General features: G+C 49.6%; 1 protein-coding gene across 2 annotated transcripts in view; it reads right to left on the bottom strand.

The window, feature by feature from the left end:
• MAST3 (microtubule associated serine/threonine kinase 3) overlaps positions 1-24102 on the bottom strand; it is a 52159-nt gene that overhangs the window by 27807 nt on the left and 250 nt on the right. Inside the window, exons 2-6 of one of the 2 annotated variants that reach the window (XM_024194233.2) lie at positions 6221-6309; positions 5507-5579; positions 4689-4709; positions 2401-2479; positions 1054-1211 (exon numbers count right to left, since the gene is read on the bottom strand). In XM_024194233.2, coding sequence (XP_024050001.1) covers positions 1054-1211; positions 2401-2479; positions 4689-4709; positions 5507-5579; positions 6221-6309 — 420 coding nt within the window. The remainder of the gene's footprint in view (positions 1-1053; positions 1212-2400; positions 2480-4688; positions 4710-5506; positions 5580-6220; positions 6310-24102) is intronic. The other variant, XM_024194234.2, reaches the window with a different exon arrangement.

The raw sequence follows: 24102 nt of genomic DNA, 5'->3' as shown, positions 1-24102 counted from the left end.
GCAATGTGCCTATGTACAAGAAGGGAACAGACAGATGCATCTACACACAAATACACTGCATGAAATCTCTGAGAATGCTGTACACCTGCTTGCGGTTCTGGGTTCTAAAAAGCAATGGTTGTGGAGAACGGGGGTGAGGGAAGAAAAAAGGCATTGCAAACAGATGTACACAGAGCACCTAGCTTTTATTTAATACACATAATGCTTCTAGATCTAGTTACATAAACAGATTTTTTAAAAATCTTTCAACGGTAAGTCTGATTCCTGGCCTCTTGACTTTGATCCCAACCTGCAGTAGGGTCTGCAAGGACAGATTTTCAGGTATGCCCTGATCTGATCTTAGGATCAGTTGAGAATTTACCTCTCAATGTGCTGTGACACCCCCAAGGGTCAGCGTGAAGGCATGAGTCCCAACAGAGGGACACAAAATAAACATAACAAGGCGCTTCAAACAAAGCTTCTGTAATCTCAGCTTCAAGAGCCTGCGTCTCAGACGTAAACAGTTTCCAGTAACAAAAGCCTGATGCTAGCAGACTTGTGTATGGCCTGTACACCAAGTCCAGAGGAGAGCCTCCTGAGAGGCCCGGGAGCACCAAAAGGATTAGCGTGAGATTTATTGCACTGTGCTTTAGAATCAAACTCCCGCCATTTTCCATTCATGGAAGCGCTGCAGGGAAAGCAGTGGCATTTCTGCAGAACAGGGTCTGTGTAGTAAAGCAGAAGAAGTACCAAGTTTCACACCACCAGACTCTCACGGAGAGCAGAGAATCAGACTGGTACAGCCAACCTGTGTCCAGGCTATTCCATAACTGTCCACTAGGGGGCTTCCTGTGCCTTCCTCTGAAGCAGCAAGTGCCAGCCTGCATCAGACAGAGATGGGCCTGCTCCAGTCTGGCAGTGCCTGGGACAATGAAATGCCTCCTTCACCAGCATCATTTACAGGCATCCGACACAAAATCTCGCACACATACACACACACACACACACACACACACACACACACACACACATATACATTTTGGAAAACTCGGGGCAGCCAGAGGCTTTGGATACCTAAGGCTCCTGGATCGTGGCCGCAGGCAGGGGGAACGGCGCCCCTCCTCGTCCGTGACACACTCTGTGCTGCGGAAATGCTTAGAGAGGAAATGCAGCTCATCGAGGGTGGGCTGGTACGGTAACTGGTGCAGACGCTCCTGAGAGGATGAAGACGACTGGATAGAACAACAAATGCAAGTGGTTAGGAGACACCTAAATTCCTCCATAGGAGCAGGATGGAAACAGAGAATTCATTAGAAACAGCTGCCTCGGACTCCTTTAATAGACTGGAAATACTGACGGGCAGCCTGTGGGCCTTTTACAAACGCTCCCAAATTTGCTGCACACAAGTGTGAAAAATGGATTGCATTCGCCACCTCAACCACCATGAGATCAGGCACTGTCCGAGCTGCCCCAGACAGCTCTGACCTGCGACTCCTCTGCTATTCGAGCTCCCTACAGACCCTCAGTCCCAGTCTGTAGCATCCTCTTCTGTTACAGTCCTGGGCTCCCCAAACAGCTCCACAGTGCACCCCAACCCAGACGTGCAGCCCCCAGTATTCACTTGCAAAAAAAGAACCTGCCATCTACAAAGTGCTGCAGCTAACTCAGAAGCACACTGTAAAAATAACATCTGAACAAAACATCTGGCCATGCAGAGAAGCTCCAGAGAATGCGATGTTGAGGAATGGAGACTACAGAGCTCAGGGGAGATTTAAACCCCATGTCACATGGTGGCACTGGCCCCTTCGGAGGGAGGAGAGTCTAGAGCCTCTGATTCCCAGTTAGGCTTAAAAGAGGCACCTGGGCCTGAGGAGACAGACTGGGTGAGTCAGGTGAGGGCACTAGGGACCAGAGACTGGAGAAGGTGTCCGGGCTCATGAGGCCCTCCCGAGAAAGAGGGAGGAATGGTCAGGAAGCCAATGGAGGGGGCCACCAGAGAGCCAGAGCCGGGAAGCTGAGAAGGGCTGAGAGACCAGATGGGGCTAGCCTGCTGATCTTCCCATGTCAGAGAAGGCAGGAGATGCCTGCTGGCTCTCTGGGCTGTAGAGCTGAAGCCAGAGGACCTTAGAGAGGCTGAAGCCCAGGCACGAGGCATGGGGAGGGACACTAACACCATACCAGAGAGGAGAGTGTGGTGAGAGATGCTGAGGTTCATGGATGGACTGTGGGGACTTGTGTTGTTACAGTTTGTACACAAAGAGCTTTTGTTTGTATTAAATTAACCCTCCAAGGGCTGTATTTATACTCAAGGAGTGTTTAGATTATTTCTGGGAACAATTGAAGGTGAAACTGAGGCAGGCACACCAGGCAGCCACTATTTCAGATTTCCCTCTCCTGTTACAGACGGCTGGATAGCTTTACCGAGACAGTGGAACTGGGGGTGTTAGTCCCATAGCCAGACGAGGGTAGCGAAGCCAGTGACCACCTTCTGCCATCAGCCCTGCAATAGGAAACACACGGATCACACAGGGAAAACTTTGTTTAAATGCAAACAAAGGAACAATGAATGTCAAAGTGCTGTGGGCAGGAACAGGCACCTCGCTCTGGCCCAGCCAGCTGCAATCCAAAGCCTCTTATGCCAGATGTATTTTGATATCACTTCACATAAGTAATAACGACTTTGTACAATTAATTTTATGGCTGAGGGGAATGTAATGCCAGAATCCTAGAAACTAGGTTATGTCCCTGCTGCAGCAGAGGGACAAATTGGTGCACGTGTCCCTATGAACTGGTGCTGTTCTCAGTCAGTGAGCGGGTGACAACTCCGTGTGACAGCTCTATTCTGTGTTCTTTCCAGGACTGCGCTTGAACAAATCCACTTAGGGAGGGGAAAACGTTAGGTTGGGATTTTTAATGAGAGTTAAATTTGGGCCCCTGGGATTTTATTCTACAGAACAGCACGATTCCTACGAGCGTATGAAAAGCGAACACGCACAATGGACGCGCCCCCACCCCGCCCCCGCTATAAACAAGATGCCAGAAATTTAAAACCTAGAAGGGTATTTTTGCTGGGAGTGTTTTCTAGTAGACTAAGGGCTTGGGAGCCGAGCCCAGTGCGCTACGTCCCTGTCACTGACTCACTGTGTAGGTCACTTCACCTCTCTGGCCTCAGCTTCCCCATTTGCCTAACCCAGCTGCCACGGAGCCACAGGCTCGGGGCTATGCCCCAGCTTTTAAACAGTCTCTTGGAGGACCCCCAAGGTCTCTCACTGTTCCTTCAGGAACGGCCACGCAGCCACACTGCCTTCGAGACTGAGCCTCTGGGCTTCAGCCCTCCTGCTTCATGCTGTGACTTCTGCTCAGGGAGTCCAACTGAGAGACTCCTGCTTCGAGACTGGTACATGCCCCAGGGAGTGAGGCACTGCAGCCAGATGTGCAGGACACCACACAGTGTTTTTCAAACACAGTAGGGTTAGTCAGTCAACTGGAACGCGGCACTGGGAGTCCTCAGATTAGCACAGAGAAATGAAGGTGAAAATAGTTCATTCCAGCCAAGCCAGAGCAATCCACCAGCCAAACTGCAGCGAATTCCATCACAGGCGGTCTCTCTCTTGGACTCCTTAGCCAGTCCCAGGAGAGAGCTGCCAGCTTCTTCCAGCGGCCTGTTCTTTATCCCCTGCTGGTCACCTCCTCGTCCTTTGTCTCCAGGTAGGGCCATGCTGAGTTCACCCCCACCCCGCCCCAGAGCTTTGTTCAGTCCTTGGGGCTTCCATTGTCCTGCTGGACCCTCTGCTGATTTGGGTCAGTTTCAACCAGTTTCTTAAGGAGCTTATTCGCTACAGCCCAGCCAGCAAGGGGACCTCATGTCCTGTGCTGTCCCCAAGAGCAGACTTGACCCTTTTCCCTTCACTGGGTACCAATACAAAGTACAGAGGGAAACTGAGGCACACATAGGAGTCATGAAAATATTACGGAAAATTCCCGCTTTATCCCAGCAGCTCGCCGGGATAAGTTATGAGAATCGGCCAAGCCCCCACAGTAAGGCCTTTAGCAGTGCCAAGGGCTCTCGCATCAGGAGCCGGCTCAGCCTCGTAAGTTGCTTGCATCATCATTTTTCTGTTTTCCCATCATTAGCAGCTTGAGAATAAAGTCTCATTTGCTTCATCCTAGCTCTTTCCCATTTGGCAAACAAGGAGTTAACACTCCCCATTTTCCCTAATGATTCTTGAAATTAAACTTGACTTCCTGGTTGTTTATTTCTGCCTACGTACACCAGGGAGGTTAATGGCATCAACCCAGCAGGGCCTGGAGAGCACTGTTCCCATCTCCACCCTGTACATGCATTGGCGATTTTTCCTGGTGACCTAGTTGTAGATTTCAGAGGAGCAGCTGTTTAGAATCCAGGACACTGTTTATAATCTGGTGAGAAGTTTTAAAGTGGGGCAGAATTTGGGTCTGGACTCCTGGCCAACGGCCATGTGAGGGGAACAGAGCCGTGTCTGTTCCTGGAGCCGCAGAGAATTATGGAGCCCAGTCACAGACTGATTAAATCGGGCACTGCCACAATGGGGGTTATGCTCAGGACAAGCGAGGTACAAACACACCGAGACAAGGGACACGTCAAAGTGGAGCAGGCATTACCCACTGAACACAGGCCCCCTCCATTCCACACCTCTCTCTGGAAAGGCTTGGTTCCTTCTCGTAATTACCTGTCAGTCCGAGCAGCATGACTGCAGGGTGGTGGGAGATTATCAGCCAGGAAGAGGGAGCGAGACACAGAGGCAGAGGAAAGAGACAAACAAAAAGAAGGAAAAAAAGAACAAGACGGTAACCGAGAACCACACTCCCAGGCTTGCTGTCGTTTCCTAGGCGCACGGGTTACCGTATTCTCTCTGTTCGTGGGGAACGGTGACAGCTCTAGCAGGCATCACAGCTCACGCAGTCTCCAAAGAGCTAAGGGGGGAAATCTGCACACAGCAGAACTCTGGGGACAAATGCTTCAGCTAACAAAGTGCTTTGAAGGGACTCAGGAAAGAGGGCCTCCCCTTCCTACCCAGCTGGGGCTGTCTCTAAACACCCACCCACAACCCAAAATAAGGAGTTTTCCTCTGTTATGTTAGTTCTGGCTTGAGTCAGGTGCAAAGCAGGCAGAGTTTGTGCAGTGACTCTGCCATTGGACCAAGTCAGTCCAAGCCCTGCAAATCCCCCTGGCCCTTTCACTTCAGCCATGGGCAACTCTTGAACAGAGACAGATTATCACACTGAGCTGTGCCATGGATTAATTAAAGAACATGATGAGACGCCCAAGCACATTCTCACTCATGAGCACATGCACCATGCAGACACTGCTCTCTGGAGGTGAAAGGCAGAAGCCAGCAGTTACCCACTGCACCACCTTTTGCCATGAAAGCAATACTGTAAATGTGAGCTGAGTCTTTCACTTCTCTCTCAGTCCAACACTGTCTGCTGGTATTTACTTTCTCTGCTGGGGGTAGGAGAGGGAAGAAGGAAGCCAGCCCCAGCTTACCTGCGAGCAAAGGGAAAGCTGACAGACGTGCTAGTGGAGAAGTTCCGTGGGCTATCCAAAGGGCTGCTCCCAGCTGCAGACAGAGAGAGAGAAATTAATGCAACATGTGATCCAGCCCATTGGCTTGTTGTCTGGGATCTCGCCTCTGACAGCAGGGGTTACTTAAGGTTACAGTCACAAAGTAAATTGTGATGTAAAGATTTCTTATATTCCTATTGGAAAATAAACCCATTCCCTGAAGACAGGAGACATCCTGTGGGAAGGTAATTGTCCCTGTCACTGTCACGACAACCGCAACTGCTACAAGGACGAAGTTAAAACATGGCCTCCCCCCACTCCTATCTTTATTTATTAACCCATGTCATGTGCAGCTGCCACTCTGCAATAGATACAACTCCCAAGTCTAACACACACGCCCGTCACAAGGGGCTGACACCCAGGTTACTGCTAAAATAGAGAAACCAACACTGCTGGCACACAGCATCTTCCCACAGCACATGCACCACCGAGAAGGGATTTCATAATCATCTGAATAAGAAAAAAACCCCACAAGGGCAACCTGGTGTTGCCTCTCCAGTCCTTCCAACGAAGAATCTTGCAAGGACTGAAGGTGCCAGCAAGGTACCTTAGGGCCATGCATTGCCCCTCCAAAGTAACCAGGATAAAACCACAGCAGGTGCATATCCTGCTCCCCGGAGCTCAGACCTTTCCTACCTGTAGGCACAGAGAGCGGGGAGAGAGGCCGTGAGAGGGTTGGAGACGGCGTTCCCACCACCAGGCTTTTCCTGTTACTGCTCCGGCAGCTAGAAAGGGAAAATAGAGTGTCATTGTTGCACAGCTCCCAGATGCCAAAGCAAAGGGGGCGCGGAAGTTTATAAGGCTTTGGGATTTATAAACCATCTCAACACTCCAAGTGCTTTGCTTTACAACCATAGCACCCCCAATTCATGCAGGAGAGCCCCACCGGCGCGCCAGCCCCCGAGCTCAGACCAGAGCATGACAAGCCCAGCAAAAGGGGAGAGCATGGCCTCTCGAATGCTTTTGAAGAGGGCTGGCGTGACTATATTTATTTAACAGGAAATTGGTCTCCCCCAGGTCCCAGTTCCAGCTGGACCTAGAGAAGGATGGAGCTCGCAGTCAGCCAATATCCAGCAAATAAGAATAGAAAAGAGCCAAAAGGACCTAAAAAAGAGGAAGCAAAGAAGAAACTGCCAAGTGGTTTCATGCCCATAAATGAGAGTTTGATGGAAAAGCCCCTCTGGTTCCTAAATTCACCGTCGTAACTAAAACATGCAGTAAATCACTGTTGTTTATGGTCTAACTTTAAACCACTTTGCTCTGAAACCTGTGAGCCCGAATTGACTTGCATGCCCTATTGCCAGAGCTGCAGACACACCACTGGTGAAGCTGTGCTGGCTTTTGCTCCATAAAAGACAGCTACAGCATCAGTTTCCCCTTTCAGCTGCGCTCCGTGTCTGTATTCAAACACTAGGACTTTGGTGACTACCTCCCCGCCAGAGGTTCAATCTGGAGAGCCTTCTTTACACAAAGGATGTGGAAAGCAGGAGCAAGAAACCAAGGGCGCAACAGGGCCAGGAAGAAGCGGAGAATCCTTTGCTAGCTGGAAAGCTATTCAAGAATCCAATCCAAGCAAAGGAATCACTGAGTTATAACCATGGATAACCCAATCTTCTGACTTATCCCTATATCAGCTCTTACAGCACAGAGGAGAGACATTGCAGCCTGCAAATCCAGGAAGGCTCACCGTCTTGGAATCAGACCCATGGGCTGTGTCCCTGGGTGCTGGGATCCCCCTGTAAGTGCCCTTAACAGAGAGTCTCCAACCCCAAATGTCCAAGAATCGTGAGATCGTAACAAAATCTCATGATTTTTAAGCTGTACATGTGGGGATTCTTTTTGTTGTTGCTGTTTTTCTTTTTGAGAACTTTGCCACTGTTAGCCACAGTGCTGGTCCCAGGCCTGGATAAAAAAGGAGGGTTCTGCAGTTAGGTTTGCAACCCACTCAGCTAAAACGTTACTGTAACAGAAAGAGTTAAACCAAAACCTGGGGACAGTGGGTGCAGAGGACACTCAAAACCCACATGTGACAGAGCTCAGTGAAAGCCGAAAGGAAGCGGAGATCTTGAGACATGGAATCCTAATGACCAAAGCTGTAACAAGACTAGGCAGGTGGAATGTACCTACTTTGTATGGTACGGCAAAGCTGGCACAGGTTACAAGAGAAATGAAAAAATACCATCTGACCATACTTGGTGTAATAGTGGGACGAGATGGGCAGGGAGTGGGAAGATGATATCTGAAGGCGCTACAATTGTCGACTCAGGAGGAACATAGAAAAGAAGCGTAGGAATTATGCTGGACAACATCACAGTGAAAATCCTGCTGGCTTGGGAACCAGTGAAAGACAGAACAACCACCAGGTTGAAACAAGACATGTCAAGGGAACAATAATCCAAGGATATGCACCAACAAACGCACAGCAAGCAACAGTGAAAAGGATTCAGTCTACAAGCAGGTGCGGCAGTCCTGGATGTCGTGCCTAACCACAACATCAAGCTGATGACAGGCGAGACTTCCAAGCACAAAGTGGCAACAACTCTACTGGCTGGGCTCAGCAGCAGAAGGCATCCAAGCTGATAATGGCAAACGGCTCTTGAATCTCTGTGGTACAAACCCCTATAAGAGAGGAGGATGTCTCTTCCAGCACAAGAGTACTCCCAGGCTCACAGGGAGTCCACCAGACAATGTGACTGTCAATCAGATAGACCATGAGTGTATAACTAACAGATGGGCATCTTCTTTGAAGGATGTCAGAATCAGCAGAAGAGCAGATGTTTGCTCAGATCATTATCTTTTAGTAGCCATGTTACAACGTAGACTCAAAAAGATCACAAAGATGGGCAACAGGAGTGCTACAGCAATAGAGAAGTTCAAGGACAAAGAAACACAGATCAGATTGCACTTAGCAACCATTCCAGTGTTTTACAGGACCAGGCTGATGAAAATCTGGAAGACAGATGGTCAAACTGATAGAAGATGGTAGTCGAGATAACAGAGGAAATACTGAGCCACCGAAGGAGGCAGAAGGAAGATGCATGGATTACATCTGGAATATGAGCAATGATTGACAAAGCTCTGAAGGCAAAAAAGGAACAGTGCAAGACAGGCAGAACTCTTAGAGGTGGCTGCAAGACACAGGGACAAAGAAATAAAGGAGAGATGCAGGCAAGAGAGAAATGTCTGGGGTCAGGAGGTTGCAGAAGCACAGAAGGGAAACTTTCAAGCATCTTTACAGAACAGTGAAAAACCTCTCAGGAAGAACCAGACCATCCCTTGTGATGCCCTTCAGGGACTCTCATGGACAGATGCTGAAAACATCTGAAGAACAAGCCAGACAACGGAAAGAACATTAAACTGTACAGAGCTGATGATTATGCACAGGTTTGAGAAATGCCAACGCTAAGTTAGAAATAGAAGCGGGACCAGTAACACCCAATGAAATTATAGCAGCCATCGAAGTCCTCAAACAGGTCTACGCTCCCGGGACTGACAGAATTGAAGGAGAGGTACTGAAGGCAGAAGGCAATATTCTGACTGAGCCGCTAACAAAACGAACCAAACATGGGTGAAAGAACAAGTGCCACAAGACTGGAAAGATGGTATCATCGTGGCATTGCCAAAAAAGGAGGGATCTTACTCAGGGCATGAACAGGAGAGGTATTGTAAGGCTATCAATGCCAGGCAAAGTATTGGCTACCATCAGCTGAACAGAATGAAGATGACAGTGGGTGCCATACTACAAGAAGAACAGGCTGGGTTCTGTCCAGGTAGATCATGTTGTGAACAGATATTCGCTCTTCGACAGATCATTGAAAAAGCTATTGCTTGGCAAACCCATCTGAATTAACTTTAAGAAAGAGTTTGATAGTGTCCATAGAGAGACCCATGAAATATTGCTAGAAGCTATGGGATACCAGACAAGCTATCAACATAATAAGGAGTTTATATGATGGAAGCAAACATGCAGTAGGATCAGATACAGTCCTGGGTGAGTGTTTCGATATTGTGACTTGACTTAGACAAGGGTGTCTGTTATCATCAATTTGCCTTGTACTATCGATGGACTGGGTGTTGAAGCAGACAACAACAGGCATTGCTGAAGGGGTAAAATCGTTTAGCATAGACAAGTTGACTTTGCCAACGACACTGCTTTACAAAGCACGACGGGGAACAGAACGACTGCCCTTCCATCAGAGGTAGAACAGGAGCAAAAACTGGACTGAAAATAAATGTAGAGAAAACCAAGATTATGAAGGCAGGAAACTGGAGAACAGATGCAAAGGTTAACATGTATCAGAGACAGGGATGTGGGCGGTCAGGCCTAGCGGTTCCTAGATCTGCTCTAGGAATTGTTTCGGGGCAGGTCTCTGGCCTGTGTTATACAGGAGATCGGACCAGATGATCACTGTGGTCTCTTCTGGCCTTGGAACCTATGATTAGAGTAGGAGTCGGAAGCCAGGAATAGGAACCCAGTGTCAGAGCCAGACTCAAAAGTCAGAATCAGAGCAGAGGGTCAGAACTGGACACAGAGGTCAGGAATCAGAGACAACGGTCAGAGCCAGGTTACCTAGAGTCCGGTAAGGAAGGGGCAAGGCTGGGAACTAGCAGGCACAAGAGCCATCACAGCTGAACGGCTGCTGCTTGGCTGAAGAGCTGGTGTGCTGACCCTCCCACCAATCGGGTGGTGGACCAAATCCAGCAGCCTACTACAGGACAGCTGGATGTGTTAGGTTGCCCAAAGACTAGCTCTGCTGCAGGCCCCGATTCCTGACACAGTGGATGGAAATGAAAACAAACAGGTCCAAGTCCCTCTCTCTGTAGAGTGCGATGGCATTTGGGATAAAGATACGCATCGGAGACCAGGAAAAGCAAACCCCACTTTTGGGAGGATGAACAACACCTGGCCAAGCAGAGGTGTCCACTCCAAACTAAAGGTCAGATTATACCATGCGACTGTGCTGAGCACGCTACTGTACGGCGCAGAGACCTGGCCGAGGGAAGGCGCTAACAAGAAGAGACTGGAGGTGGCCGATCACAGATGGCTGAGGAAGACGCTACACATTTCCTGGAAAGACAAAATAACAAAGGGAAGTCAGGGAGCTGCCAGAGCCAGACGTGTTAGAAATTATCATCAAAGAAAGACGGCTCAGGACGTCGGGACACGTACCCCACATGGAAGATGGGAGACGTGCTAAGCCAGCCTTGAACTGGGTGCCTGAGAGAGGAAAGAGAAAGGGAGGAAGGCCAGGGGGAACTAGCAGAAGACAGTGCCAGAGGATATTGAAGACACTGGTATCATCTGGGAGGAAGTATCACAACTAGCGACTGACCGTAATCGCGGAGGAAATGGATTGCCAGACATGTCTGTGGCACAGGAGGAAGTAAGGTCTGAGGTCAGGTTTTTGAGTGTTTAGGATACATGAGGTCACATTTTCATGGTTTCTCTGTAAGGGCTAGAAATTTACTTGTTTAAAAAAATCATATTTTTAATTTCACATGACTCTAGCAGCTGGAGTCTGAATGCCAATTATCATGAGATTCCTGATACAATTACTCACTCATCCTGCTTGTGCCTACTAACAATCGACCAATGCATTCTATTTTTTGTTTTAAAGTTGCGATATAAATTCTACACAGTGTAATATAAAGCCATTCCCATAACCTTAAGCATTTCTTGCAGTGTATAAGCTGTAAAAAATTTTTAATTGAAATTCAGTTATAATTAGTGATTCCTTCCAGGCTTCCCTCCATTTTGCTGAAAAGGGGTACATGAGACACCACCGGTACGGGGCTGAACATCTGAGTGTATCAAGTACGGAGAGCAGGATAGCAGACACAGCAAGAGGGCTGGGCCTGTGAGGATCCATTTGCAGGATCTAGCTCAGTCTCCTCCTTCGGGATCTGCTGTAACAAATAACTTCCCTTTTCAGCAACAACAGGTGCCAGCCGCATGAGACTCCAGAACACCGATTTTAATCTCACGTTTCCAATTATAATTCACAGTTTATCCTTGGTGCAATGTGCCTCTCCCTGCACAAACTGTTAAGATGCTCCTCTGAGCAAAGGACACGCAGGCCTCTGACCTTTGCAGATTTTCCCTTGCAAGGTTTCCTCATGAATAGCTTTTATTAAAAATCCAGTATATTCTATTGCACGCAGGAGAACGAGTTTCACCTCCAGCATCGGTAACTTCCAACGCCTCGCTGCATCACAGGCCTGCGTGGCCAGTACAAAAAGCTGCCTTTCAGAGCCTCAACAGAGTTGCTTGATGTGAGGAGCATATAATGAAACAGACTCGACTGATAAATTGCTCCAATCTCCTCTCCTCTCTTCTCCCATTAAACAGAGTCAGTATGTGCTTGGGGGCCAGACCCGTGTCTGCGTGCTAGTGAGACTGCCTGCCATATTTCTGGACACACCCAATATTTATTATTTAACAATGAATAAAAAGTAGCAAACACTCAGAGCTGACCGGAAGCAGGAAAACACAATCTACAGCGTCACGAACTAAAATTAGGGGAGATTTCCATAGATGTCAGACCAAGGACACATCTTCCATGAAAACATGAATACACCTGAGAGCCAGATTTAAATAAAGTAAGTCAAACTGTGTCTCCTGGATTGCTGGAACCCTAGACTGCTCAGTAGAAAGGCAGTGCAGAATTTCCATTCAAAGCTGGGAACAGAAACCCTCGCATGGGCACTAAAAATAATTAACTCCCTTTACCATCATGAGCTCAGAGCTTCCAAGGAGAGAAAAGAAAACCAAGGAGTCTGGGAAGGCTCTCTGTGGGGTCTAATCATGAATGCAGAGAAGTTATTTACACCAGGAGTAAGGCAATACAATGTTTTAACTCCAGACAGCTAATGTTTAGCAACCCCCATGCGGACCCTCCATAACTGCTGTATGTATTCTCACTGCATCAGCGCACCACCAAGTTTCCAGCTGCTACCGATTACACTAAACAAACGTCAGCGGCTGACCCAGTCACCTCGTGGTCATTAGTCTGTCCTGCCATGCAGGGGCCCCAACACCCCCCCCCCCCGGCAGGAGGAACGCCTGGCGTGCCTTCACGCAGACACACAGTGTACCCACAGGGCAGTGCGTGAACATTTTTCAATGCACATTCATTGTTTTCTGAATAATATTCATTAGTCACTGGAGGATGGACAGGAAGCTTCCACAAGCTCTACCCCACTTCTCCTACTTCCCACACCTTTGCCTGCATTTTCACTGGCACTTCATTCTCTTCATTTCTCACCTGCAAATCCCCTGTGGTGCCTGCCACTCCTATCAGAGAAGTTGTTTATTTAGAGGCCATATTTTAATTACCCAGCTGATGGAACAATGCAGCACTGAGAGCCAATGCTGCAGCACCAGCCGTGAGGGATGGAAAGAGAGAAATACTTTAAATCAAGGGTTAGAGATGTGTCTTTAAGCATTTTCCTCTCTACCCAGGGGTGGGGCACCAGCAGTCTTTTCTCAGCTGCAGTAATGACTGGGCTTGCAGTCTCTCTGGTATCTACCTCGCTGGAGCTATATCCCCAGTGCTCCCCATATCAATGCCTGGCCTAGAAAGACAGTTGTTTCCCCTGGCTGCAAAGGCATTTTCCAGAGCCCACACAGAGCTCTGGGAGGCCAAGAGCTCAGCAGAATGCAAGAAAAGGATTGGACCTTGGTGTGGATAACGAGAACATCCAGAGTTGCAACAGTAAATGCAGGTAAAATCAGACGTTTGGAATGGCTCTACGGCTCTTGCTGAAAGACGTGAGCTGACCTCTAGTTAACAGGGGTAAAGAAAAAACCTTGGAGGGACCCTATACCACAAGGTTTACTGCCCTTCCTCCAAAGCAGCTAGGGATTGCCACAGGGCACTAGACTGGTGCTCCGGAAGTTCCCGTCTTCCTCCCCACCATTTTTTCCTGGCCCACTCCAGTGGGTTTGTTTTGGTATTTGACTTTATTTTTTTAAAACAAGTTATAGCAGCTACAATAGCAAACCCCTCCCCTCTGACCCCCAAGTGTTTGAAATACTGACCCATGGACAGGTAAGGGTTCACTTTCACTGTAACTCCATGTTAGCAAAGTTCTAATGCTAATTTGTAGCTACACTGAGATGAAGATTGACTGACATACATAAGATACCTCAAGAATAATAAACATGCTTGTCTTAACAAAACAAATTCAAATGGATGTTTTGCAGTGATTTTGATTAATAAACGAGCAAGCTCTCATATCACCTCGTTAACTCATGTCAAGATGTCAGCTCCAGAGAAATGGTAAATAGTTAATCACAGCAAATCAAGACCGACAACGAACATGTGCAGAACGCCACTGCTTTCTTCCATAGATTCATAGATCCCAGGGCCAGAAGGGACCATTGTGATCCTCTAGTCAGACATCCTGTATGACACAGGCCATAGGACTTCCCCCAAAAGAATCTTTACAACGGCAGCATGTAAAAATCTGAAGAGCTTGGTGCAGGTCACTGATTTTTGCAATACAATGCATCATTTTTTGTAGAGACACGACCACCCTGCACACTCCCACTCAGGAGGTTTATTTTTAAAGTGAACACAAACCTTTGGCTAGGTTAGTTCCAGTAATCGCTATACAGACAGATTCTGATAATATTTCCTGTTTCTGCGCACTCCACCCTCGGTGCTACAGCTATCTCGCGCCATTTTAACCCTGCCTGATGCATCAGCTGCATCTGGCTCCCTTCCTCCAAAACAAGTAAGCCTTGTGCAAAAACGGCTGCTTACTCTTAAAGTTAGGAGTGAGGGGCACCAACCCAGCCCCCAATGCTCTGGCTCTAATCCTACATTTGTAAGTTTTGCCAAAAACGGAGTGGAAAACAGCAGTCAGCAAAAATCAGGTTATTTACAGAAGAATGTGACAACACACCCTCAGTGCGGCACATCTCCAAAGTCACCTTCCAGCAGCACCACAGCAACTATCACACCGTCAAGCGCACTCTCACAGATAAGGAAACTCTGTTACAGCAACTGTGACCCAAAAGCCCCTCACAACAACCTGTGACAGTACAAGAAAGCCTGCTACAGAAGACAGGAAGTAAACACCGCAGCAAGCTGAGAACTGCTTCATCTGACCTATCTCATCACAGCCCCAGGCCATGTCCACAGCATCAGTCTTAGATTTATTTCATGAATATAAGCAAGGCAGTCCCACCCCAGGCTGCCCCGCAAGCGAGACAGGAAGCAGAGTCTGAGAGCTAGAACATCAGTGCACAATGTGTTCAGGTGTCTTGTTCCTTTCCTACAGAACTAGGCCTAAGATGGGGCCTGTCACATTTCTCCATTAAATGTTTAAAGAAATAAGCATCTGGTTACAAACACCTTCCAATGCACTACAAGGCCGGGCTGGCTCAGAAGAACGGGACACAGGCCCCTGTTATCAACTGGCTGCTGTCTAGTGGCCTGTGGGAAAGGACTGGATGGTCTAGACTAGGGATCAGCAACCTTTGGCACACGGCCCATCAGGGTAAGCCCCTGGCAGGCCGGGCCGGTTTGTTTACCTGCCGCGTCTGCAGGTTCGGCCGATCGCAGCTCCCACTGGCCGCGGTTCGGCGCTCCAGGCCAATGGGGGCTGTGGGAAGCGGCGCGGGCCGAGGGATGTTCAAAACAGGCCCAGTTTGGAGCTCTGGGTCCCACAGCCCTGGACACAGAGCTCCTGCACCGGTGGCCCTGCCAGGGCAGGATGAGGCAGAGAGTGAAGCTTGCACTGCGGCTGCCCAGTTTGACTCTGATGGGAGGATTTCACTCTTGCACATTTCACCAGCATTCAATTCAACCCAAACATTTTTAGTTCAAGTAAAAGCCACGCAAGGGGCCAAGCAAGTCCACTCAAGTTAGCGAAACCGCATCTGCTGCACAAGACCCAACTGCGGACTACGCAGGCACAGTGCGCACTGTTGCTGGATGAGGATTGCAAGGCAATCCCAGGTGCTTCCCTCCAAGCCCCCACCCCGATGAGCCCAATCTCCTCGCCCTCAGAGCGTCACACAGGTGCATGGGACAGAATACAAACCACACGAGTCACCCCAACACATTTTCCATATGTCCAGTCTGATATCACAGGAGAATTACACCTTCATTTAAAAAACAGGGTCTCAATGAGTAGGCAGGCCACAGTGCACCTTGTAACCACGAGACAAGGAGTTGAGTCTGGACTCCTGGGTTCTATTCCTGACTCCGGCACTGACTCGCTGTGAGACCTTGGGCAAGTCACTTCCCCGCTCTGTGCCTCAGTGTCCTCACTTCTGAAATGGGTAAATGGCAACATCCAAGTGAAGAGCGTTGAGACGGCTGGACTAAAAGCACAATGTAAAGTAGCACTCATTTTTTAAAAACAAAACTGGCATCAGGCAATCAGATTAGGGTGCAACAGGTAATTTTGCTAGTATAGACCAGGGTTTAAATGGCTAACAATTGCAAAATGCTGTCAGTCACAACCAAACTATTGCCTTCAAGGTGACAGTATCATTCACCTGGCCCTGTCTACACCATTCAGGGAAAGTGTCAGCCGCCTTCTAGCACGAACTGCAGCTCACTAGAAAGATGCTAGCTTGCTTACCCAGGCCTGAAAACGTATGCTGTCTGGGCCATTCACCTCAGATCAATTTACAGACAGCAGCTGCAATGCAGGTGCTTAGTCCCAGCCCAATCACACACTCCTCTCTACATTGTTCTAACTCAACAATGGTTCAGACAATTCCCTCCGCATGGTGACTTCTTTACTTTTTAACAGTTTGCATTGTCAAAGAATTTCAGAACTGCCTATTGCAATATAATGGAGTACAGCACAGAGCAGGCAGCAGCATCACCAACTCCAACTGTCCAAAAGCTATGAGTCAGATCCCCAAAAATCACGAGATGGCTTAAAACTCATGAGATTCTAAAAGCAAATGTGTTTCAGGTTCTTTGCACTAACTGGGAGGCGGGGGGAGAGCCTCTAGGTCACACTTTGGTCACATTTTCAAGCTTTTCTCTGCAACCATGAGGGCTAGAAACTTACTTGAAGAAAAGCTAAAGCACATGCTTAAGTGCTTGCAAGATCAGGGCCTAAATTTGCTGCTGAGTCCCGAGGCCTTAATCAATCAAACCCCATCCTAACACAACGGGCACGACTAAACATCTTGCAGTCACCTGCGCATGACACTAGAGTTCAGATGTGCTAGCAAGATTTTGCTATAAGAGAGGCTGATGTCAGAGTGCTGTGCTGTCGTCACACCAACAACATGCAGTTCTGACACCCATGCAGGAAAAAAGGGTCAGTTAAATATCAAGATAAATCAAGATCACTTAGAGGCTGCTCCCTCCTGCTCTGCTGAGCTGTTCCAGCACTGCACCAGCCATGTCAACAGCCACGCGGCAGGAAGCTAGGACTCCTCACACATTACAGTGCTCTTCATCATACCAAAGAACAGCGTATGTTTCTTAGCTATTATAAAATACACCGCACTGTAATTCTGTCTCTGGGTCTAACAATACTAATGAACCACAAGAGCATTGCCCAAGCCCTTGGGGAGAATTACGGCCTCCTTAGGTTCAGCTGGATGCACATGACTCCTTAGATTATCACTCTGATTATGTGTGTTTTTTAAAAAGTCATTTCACGGAACATTCATTTCACAGATGTGCTTCCATGAGGACAATTATTATTATACAAGATACAGTGGTGCCACTTATACTCCCACCAATACAACTGAAGTGACACTTTATCCAGAAATTGTTTCCCCCCCCCCACCTGTCATTTAATTGGGACATTTTGTCCCCAAACTTGCAAACACTCATCAAGTTTTATACATGTGGGTCAAAGAGACAAAGTCTTTAAAGCTGTGGTTTGCAGGACTGGGCCCTAGAACGGGAAGGATCAGTGATTTGCTAAGAAAATACACTCTCCTATTCCTCTTTATAATAAAAAGCAATGCCATTTTGAGACTGAGGAAGGCACTTTTACAGTTGTATCTTAGGCCTGGTCTACACTAGGCTTTTATGTCGAATTTAGCGCCGTTATATCGAATTAACCCTGCACCCGTCCACACCACGAAGCCATTTAGTTCGACATAGAGCCCTCCTTAAATCGATTTCTGTAATCCTCCACAACGAGAGGAGTAGCGCTAAATTCGAAATGGCCATATCGAATTAGGCTAGGTGTGGATGGAAATCGACGGTAATAGCTCCGGGAGCTATCCCACAGTGCACCACTCTGTTGACGCTCTGGACAGCAGTCCGAGCTCGGATGCTCTGACCAGCCACACCCCGGGAAAATTTGAATTCCTTTTCCTGTCTGGGCAGTTTGAAGCGCAGTTTCTGTTTGGACACCGTGGCGAGCTCAGCAGCAGTGGCAGCAGTGGCAACGATGCAGAGCTCTCCAGCAGAGATGGCCGTGCAATCCAATAGAAAGAGGGCCCCAGCATGGACGGATCGGGAAGTCTTGGATCTCATCGCTGTGTGGGGAGATGAGTCCGTGCTTTCCGAGCTGCGCTCCAAAAGACGGAATGCAAAGATCTATGAGAAGATCTCTAAAGCCATGGCAGAGAGAGGCTACAGCCGGGATGCAACGCAGTGCCGCGTGAAAATCAAGGAGCTGAGACAAGGCTACCAGAAGACCAAAGAGGCAAACGGACGCTCCGGATCCCAGCCTCACACATCCCGTTTCTACGAGGCACTGCATTCCATCCTAGGTGCGGCCGCCACCACTACCCCACCCCTGACCGTGGACTCTGAGGATGGGATATTGTCCGCGGCCGGTTCCTCAGCGGACGGGGAAGAGGAGGAAGGAGATGAGGAGGACGAGGCAGTAGACAGCGCTTACAACGCTGATTTGCCCGACAGCCAGGAGCTCTTCATCACCCTGACAGAGATCCCCTACCAACCCTCCCCAGCCGTTACCCCAGACACAGATTCAGGGGAAGGATCAAGCAGTAAGTGTTTTAAATATCCAAACATTTATTTACAACATAACTGGCATATTTAAAATATTAACAGTAGCTAAAGTGCTTTAAAACATGTAAACATTTATTTGCAACAAAACAGGAAGATTGAAAATATTAACAGTGGGTAAAGTGCTTAAAAACATGTAAACAGGAAAGTCAAACAAAAGGGGAATCAGTGCAAAGTGTATCATGATTACTCCGTCTTTGGGCGCCTCAATATATAGTCCGAACCATTTTAAAAAAATCTCACAATGTCCGCTTCATGATTATAGTGCCCAAAACCCTGCAGTCATTTGTCCCTCCAAGGGCACCTAAGCCAAGAACTGGTCAATGTAACCGGGGATCGAGGCGACATCCTCCGGGGAGAACTCCTCATACACCTCCTGCAGGTGTTTTTCAAGCCTCATCAGCAGGTTCCTGGGCAGGGACAGCTTATTAGGCCCCCCGTGGTAGGACACGTTTCCCTGCCACAACGCCAGCAGGTACTCCGGGATCATGGCCTTGCACAGCAGTGCAGCAAATGGCCCCGGTTTCTGCAGGCTGTCCCGGAGCATCTTCTCCTTCTGGCTCTCGGAGACCTTCAGGAGGGTGATGTCAGGCATGACTCCCTGCTGTGAATTAGGTAGGGGAAAGTTAGTATTGGGACTGCTTGCCCGTCCCTTTACAGAACTGCAACCGCCGGTTTACAGCCACGCGGTTTACAGCCGCGAGGGGCTGGGACAGGGCCAGAGTTCATGCTTGCAGGATTGCTGCCAGCAGAGACTCGCATTGCTTTCTATGTGAAAGGAGGCCAGTGCCACTCTTAAAGTTTTAAGCGGCCACAAGTCTACGGCTTACCATGTTTGCCATCTAGACAAAGTCCGGTGTCCTGCCCTGCTCCTCAGCTCGCCACAGCAAGACCGCAGGCACTGTAGGCGAGGGCCGAAAATTCGACCTTGTCCTCAGTGCGCGTGTGATAGGTGCTCTGCATGGTCTTGTTCACAGAGAAAGACTATGTTCTCTGTTCACAGATACATTGCTCTGTCTCAGGAATTCACTCCCTTTTTCCAATTCCCACAGCCACATCTGCCCAGAGGCTAGCGCACATTAGGAGGAGGAAGAAGAGGACACGGGAAGACATGTTTGCTGAACTAATGGAATGCTCCCGAGCACAGGCAGCCCAGCAGACACAGTGGAGGGAGAACTTGTCCCAAATGCACCGGGCAAACATTGAACGGGAGGAGAGGTGGCGACAGGAGGACAGGCAGGCTACTCAAACGCTGCTTGGACTAATGAGGGAGCAAACGGACACGCTCCGCCGCCTTGTGGATGTTCTGCAGGACCGGAGGCAGGAGGAGAGAGCCCCGCTGCAGTCTCTCTGTAACTGCCCTGCCCCGCCACCAAGTCCCATACCCCCCTCACCCAAAGTCCAAACACGGAGGGGTGGAAGGGGCCGGGAAAAATTTCACTCCACCCCTGCGGACTGCTCTACCACTAGAAGGCTCTCATTCCCCAAAATTTGAAAAGTCCTTTCCTACCCGCCTCACACAAGACCCCGTCCAAGTTTCACCCCCCCGTTCCATGTGCGGTTGTTAATAAAGAATACGTTTCTGTTCATTTCTGTTTCCATCCTCTTCTTTTGGAGGGGAGTCTGTCTGGAGGGGGGGGAAGGGCCTTGGTCATTGGACAGGACAGTCACCTTTAGCAGGGGGCAGGTGCAGCAGCAGGGCACATATACAGTGCAGTGACTAGTTATCCTGGTCAGTCTGGGAGGTGGTTTTCATGTTCTGTGTGGTGGGGGCGGTGGTGTTGCTCTGTGACTTGGTGGCGGGGGAGGGCAGTTACAGATCTTATGCAGCGGTCCTTACCCTGGATCACAGAGCCGCGCAGCAGGGGATCTGTAACCCTCCTCCCCCTGCAAGACAGTCACATAGCCGACACATACACGCAGTCCCGGCCAGGAGGGCTGGCAGGCTCCGTTGAAACAACCAGTCCACCATCGCGGAGCCTGTCATTCCTGGAGTTTAGAAGCATCATTTGCATCACAACCCTAAACCCGCTCCCCGCCACAGTCTGCGTCCCAGGTTTAAAACATTCCCGTGAAAACAGTAATAAAGACAACGGTGTCCATGAACAAAACAGAACAGATTTTATTTTTTGGGAAGGGGGTGAAGGGGGTATGTAATTGGAGAGGATAGTCGACGGCAACTGGGTAAAGAAACGGGGGCAAGTTCAGCTTCTGTGTCCACAAACTTAAAAGTCAATGGGTACCCTGCTCAGCCTTGAAACTGGCTTTCAAAGCCTCCCGGATGCACAGCGCGTCCCGCTGGGCTCTTCTAATCGCCCGGCTGTCTGGCTGGGCGTAATCAGCAGCCAGGCTATTTGCCTCAACCTCCCACCCCGCCATAAAGGTCTCCCCCTTGCTCTCACACAGATTGTGGAGCACACAGCAAGCTGCAATAACGATGGGGATATTGGTTTCGCTGAGATCACAGCGAGTGAGTAAGCTTCTCCATCTCCCCTTGAGACGGCCAAAAGCACACTCCACTACCATTCTGCACTTGCTCAGCCGGTAGTTGAACAGTTCTTTTTCTGTGTCCAGGGCGCCAGTATAGGGCTTCATGAGCCAGGGCATTAGCGGGTAGGCTGGGTCCCCGAGGATCACTGTAGGCATCTCCACATCCCCAACAGTTATCTTGTGGTCCGGGAAGTAAATACCTTCCTGCAGCCGTCTAAACAGACCAGAGTTCCTGAACACGCGAGCGTCATGAACCTTGCCCGGCCATCCGACGTAGATGTTTGTAAACCGTCCCCGATGGTCCACCAGTGCTTGCAGCACCATTGAAAAGTACCCCTTTCTATTGATGTACTGGCTGGCCTGGTGGCCCGGTCCCAGGATAGGGATGTGAGTCCCATCTATAGCCCCACCGCAGTTTGGGAATCCCATCGCAGCGAAGCCATCTATGATGGCCTGCGCGTTTCCCAGGGTCACTACCTTTGACAGCAGTACCTTGACGATTGCCTTGGCTACTTGCATGACAACAACCCCCACGGTAGATTTGCCCACGCCAAAGTGGTTCGCGACTGACCGGTAGCTGTCCGGCGTTGCAAGCTTCCAGAGGGCTATGGCCACTCGCTTCTGGACAGTCAGGGCTGCTCGCATGCGGGTGTCCTTGCGCTTCAGGGCAGGGGACAGCAACTCACAAAGTTCCAGGAAAGTCCCCTTCCGCATGCGAAAGTTTCGCAGCCACTGGGATTCATCCCAGACCTGAAGCACTATGCGGTCCCACCAGTCCGTGCTTGTTTCCCGGGCCCAGAATCGCCGTTCAACAAAATCCACATGCCCCATTGCAAACGTGATGTCCTCGGCGCTGGGTGTCGTGGTTTCTGACAGCTCTGTGCTACTCTCCGACTTCAGGCCCTCACTCCGCTGCCGTAGCCTCCTCGCCTGATTTCTCTGCATCTGCCTCTGGGAAAGGTGTATGATAAGGTGCGAGGCGTTGAGAACGGCCACAACTGCAGCGATGGTCGCAGCGGGATCCATGATCGCAGTGCTGTGGCGTCCGCGCTGTCACTGATCAAAAAGTGCGCGAACTGATTTCCCGCCGGCGCTTTCAGGGAGGGAGGCAGGGCGGTAGTGACTGACGGATGACGACAGTTACCCAAAAGCACCCTCGCCACAATTTTTTACCCAGAAGCCATTGGGGGCTCGACCCAGAATTCCACTGGGCAGCGGGGACTGCGGGAACTGTGGGATAGCTGCCCACAGTGCACTGCTTCCAATGTCGACGCTTTCCCTGGTAGTGTGGACTGACAAAGTCGAATTACTGTCCTTAGTGTAGACACACACGTTCGACTTTCTAATATCGATTGCACATATTCGATTTAACTAAAATCGAACTACTCTCGTAGTGTAGACATACCCTTAGTCTGTGTGCAAGTGAGTTAAATGCCCACATTGTATAAACATATCAAAGACGCTCACTCCTGGATTAAATGTGGCACCAGAGATTTCAAATCTAGCTCACTTATTGAAATGTTGCCCCCATTGCTCACTTGTTAAATTTTCAAACACGCACCTTCGTGCTTTCCCCCAGGCTGCCCCTCACACCCTGTACACATCCTCAAAGCCCCATCACTGTTCTCCTTAAGCCCCTTCTCAAAGCTCTCCTTTGCCCTGATGCTACAAACAACTTGGCAATGGCTAGGCTGCTGGCATGCAGAGATCACTGCCTGTCGCCTTGACCACTATTGTCGCATTGTTTCCTTGCACTCCCCTGTCTGTAACCACATCTTGTCTCTTGGCTTATGCTCCGACTGTTGAGCCAGGGATTGTCTTTTTGTTCTGTGTTTGTACAGCTCCCAGCACAACAGGTCCTGGCCCCTGACTAAGGCTCGTAGGCACTAAGATAATACAAATAATAAATAGGAGCCCTTTTTAGGGAGCAAACATTTTAAAAAGTAGATTAATCACCCTTTTGAATTTGAATAAAAGCTGGATTCCATGTTTTTAGGGAAGCATTTCTGAGCTCGTCTAACTAGACGGTGAAGCCACTCAGCCCTCACACAGGCTAGTCCCGGGGACAATCAGAAAATACACAACCGAAAAAGATTAATGTTTTTGGAAAAAATGAGCTCTGGCCATTCCAGCAGCAGCCAGTCACTTAGTGCTGCTGCTCAGGGCAAACAGAGCTCCCCTGGTCTGGGAACGAGACCTGTTTGGTGGGAGAAGGGTGAAATGCTCTGGCCTGGGTGCTGGCTGGGGGAGAGAGCAGGAACACGGGTAATACTTGCAAAACGGAGATCTGGTCTGCACTACAGACCTATATCGCTCAGGGGTGTGAAAACTCCACACCCCTGAGCGACATAGTGATACTGACCTAACCCCAGGTGTAGGCAGAGCTACGTCAGCGGGAGAGCTTCTCCTCCCACCAGCACACCTACGGCCTCTCGGGGAGGTGGGCTAACTACGCTGATGCGAGAGCTCTCTCCTGTTGGCGTACAGCGTCTTCATTAACGCGCGGCTGCTGCGCCGACGCCGCATTTTAAGCGTTGACTTGCCTTGAGCAGTGCACTGCTAAGGCCCCATCCACATGGCAGGAACCTTGCTAGCGATGGCTATTTTAATGGCTAGGTTTAAACCCAGCCTAATTTGGGCAGAAATTCCTGTCCCAAGAACTGAAATCTATTCTAGACGATAAGGACAGAGATGCTGGTGTTGCTAGCACCGCTCCAGCTGGAGTGTGCATAGGACCTGGATGGCAAAGGTTTTGCCTGGGAAACCCCAAAGATCTTACAGACCAAATGCCCCACTGCCGAATCCTCCTACTTGTGTCCTTAGCTGGGGACTGGCCTGACTCTGAGATGGCTCCCGCTCCAGAGCACAACGCCCCAGCCTGAGCTCCATCCTGCTTCTTACTGCATGCAGCCCCGGCCCCCCCGCACCTAGCACTGACCCCCCACACACACTGCATGCAACCCCCCCACTCCTCCCCCCCTGCATGCAGCCCCGGCCCCCCCACACTGCATGAAAACCCCCCACTCCTCCCCAACACACCTAGCACTGACCCCCCCC

This window comes from Terrapene carolina, unplaced genomic scaffold (assembly GCF_002925995.2).
Source record: "Terrapene carolina triunguis isolate 2854851 unplaced genomic scaffold, T_m_triunguis-2.0 Scaffold194, whole genome shotgun sequence".
Taxonomy (NCBI): Eukaryota; Metazoa; Chordata; order Testudines; family Emydidae; genus Terrapene; species Terrapene triunguis.
The sequence above is the reverse complement of the archived record's forward strand: the minus strand, read 5'-3'. Positions and strand labels throughout refer to the sequence as shown.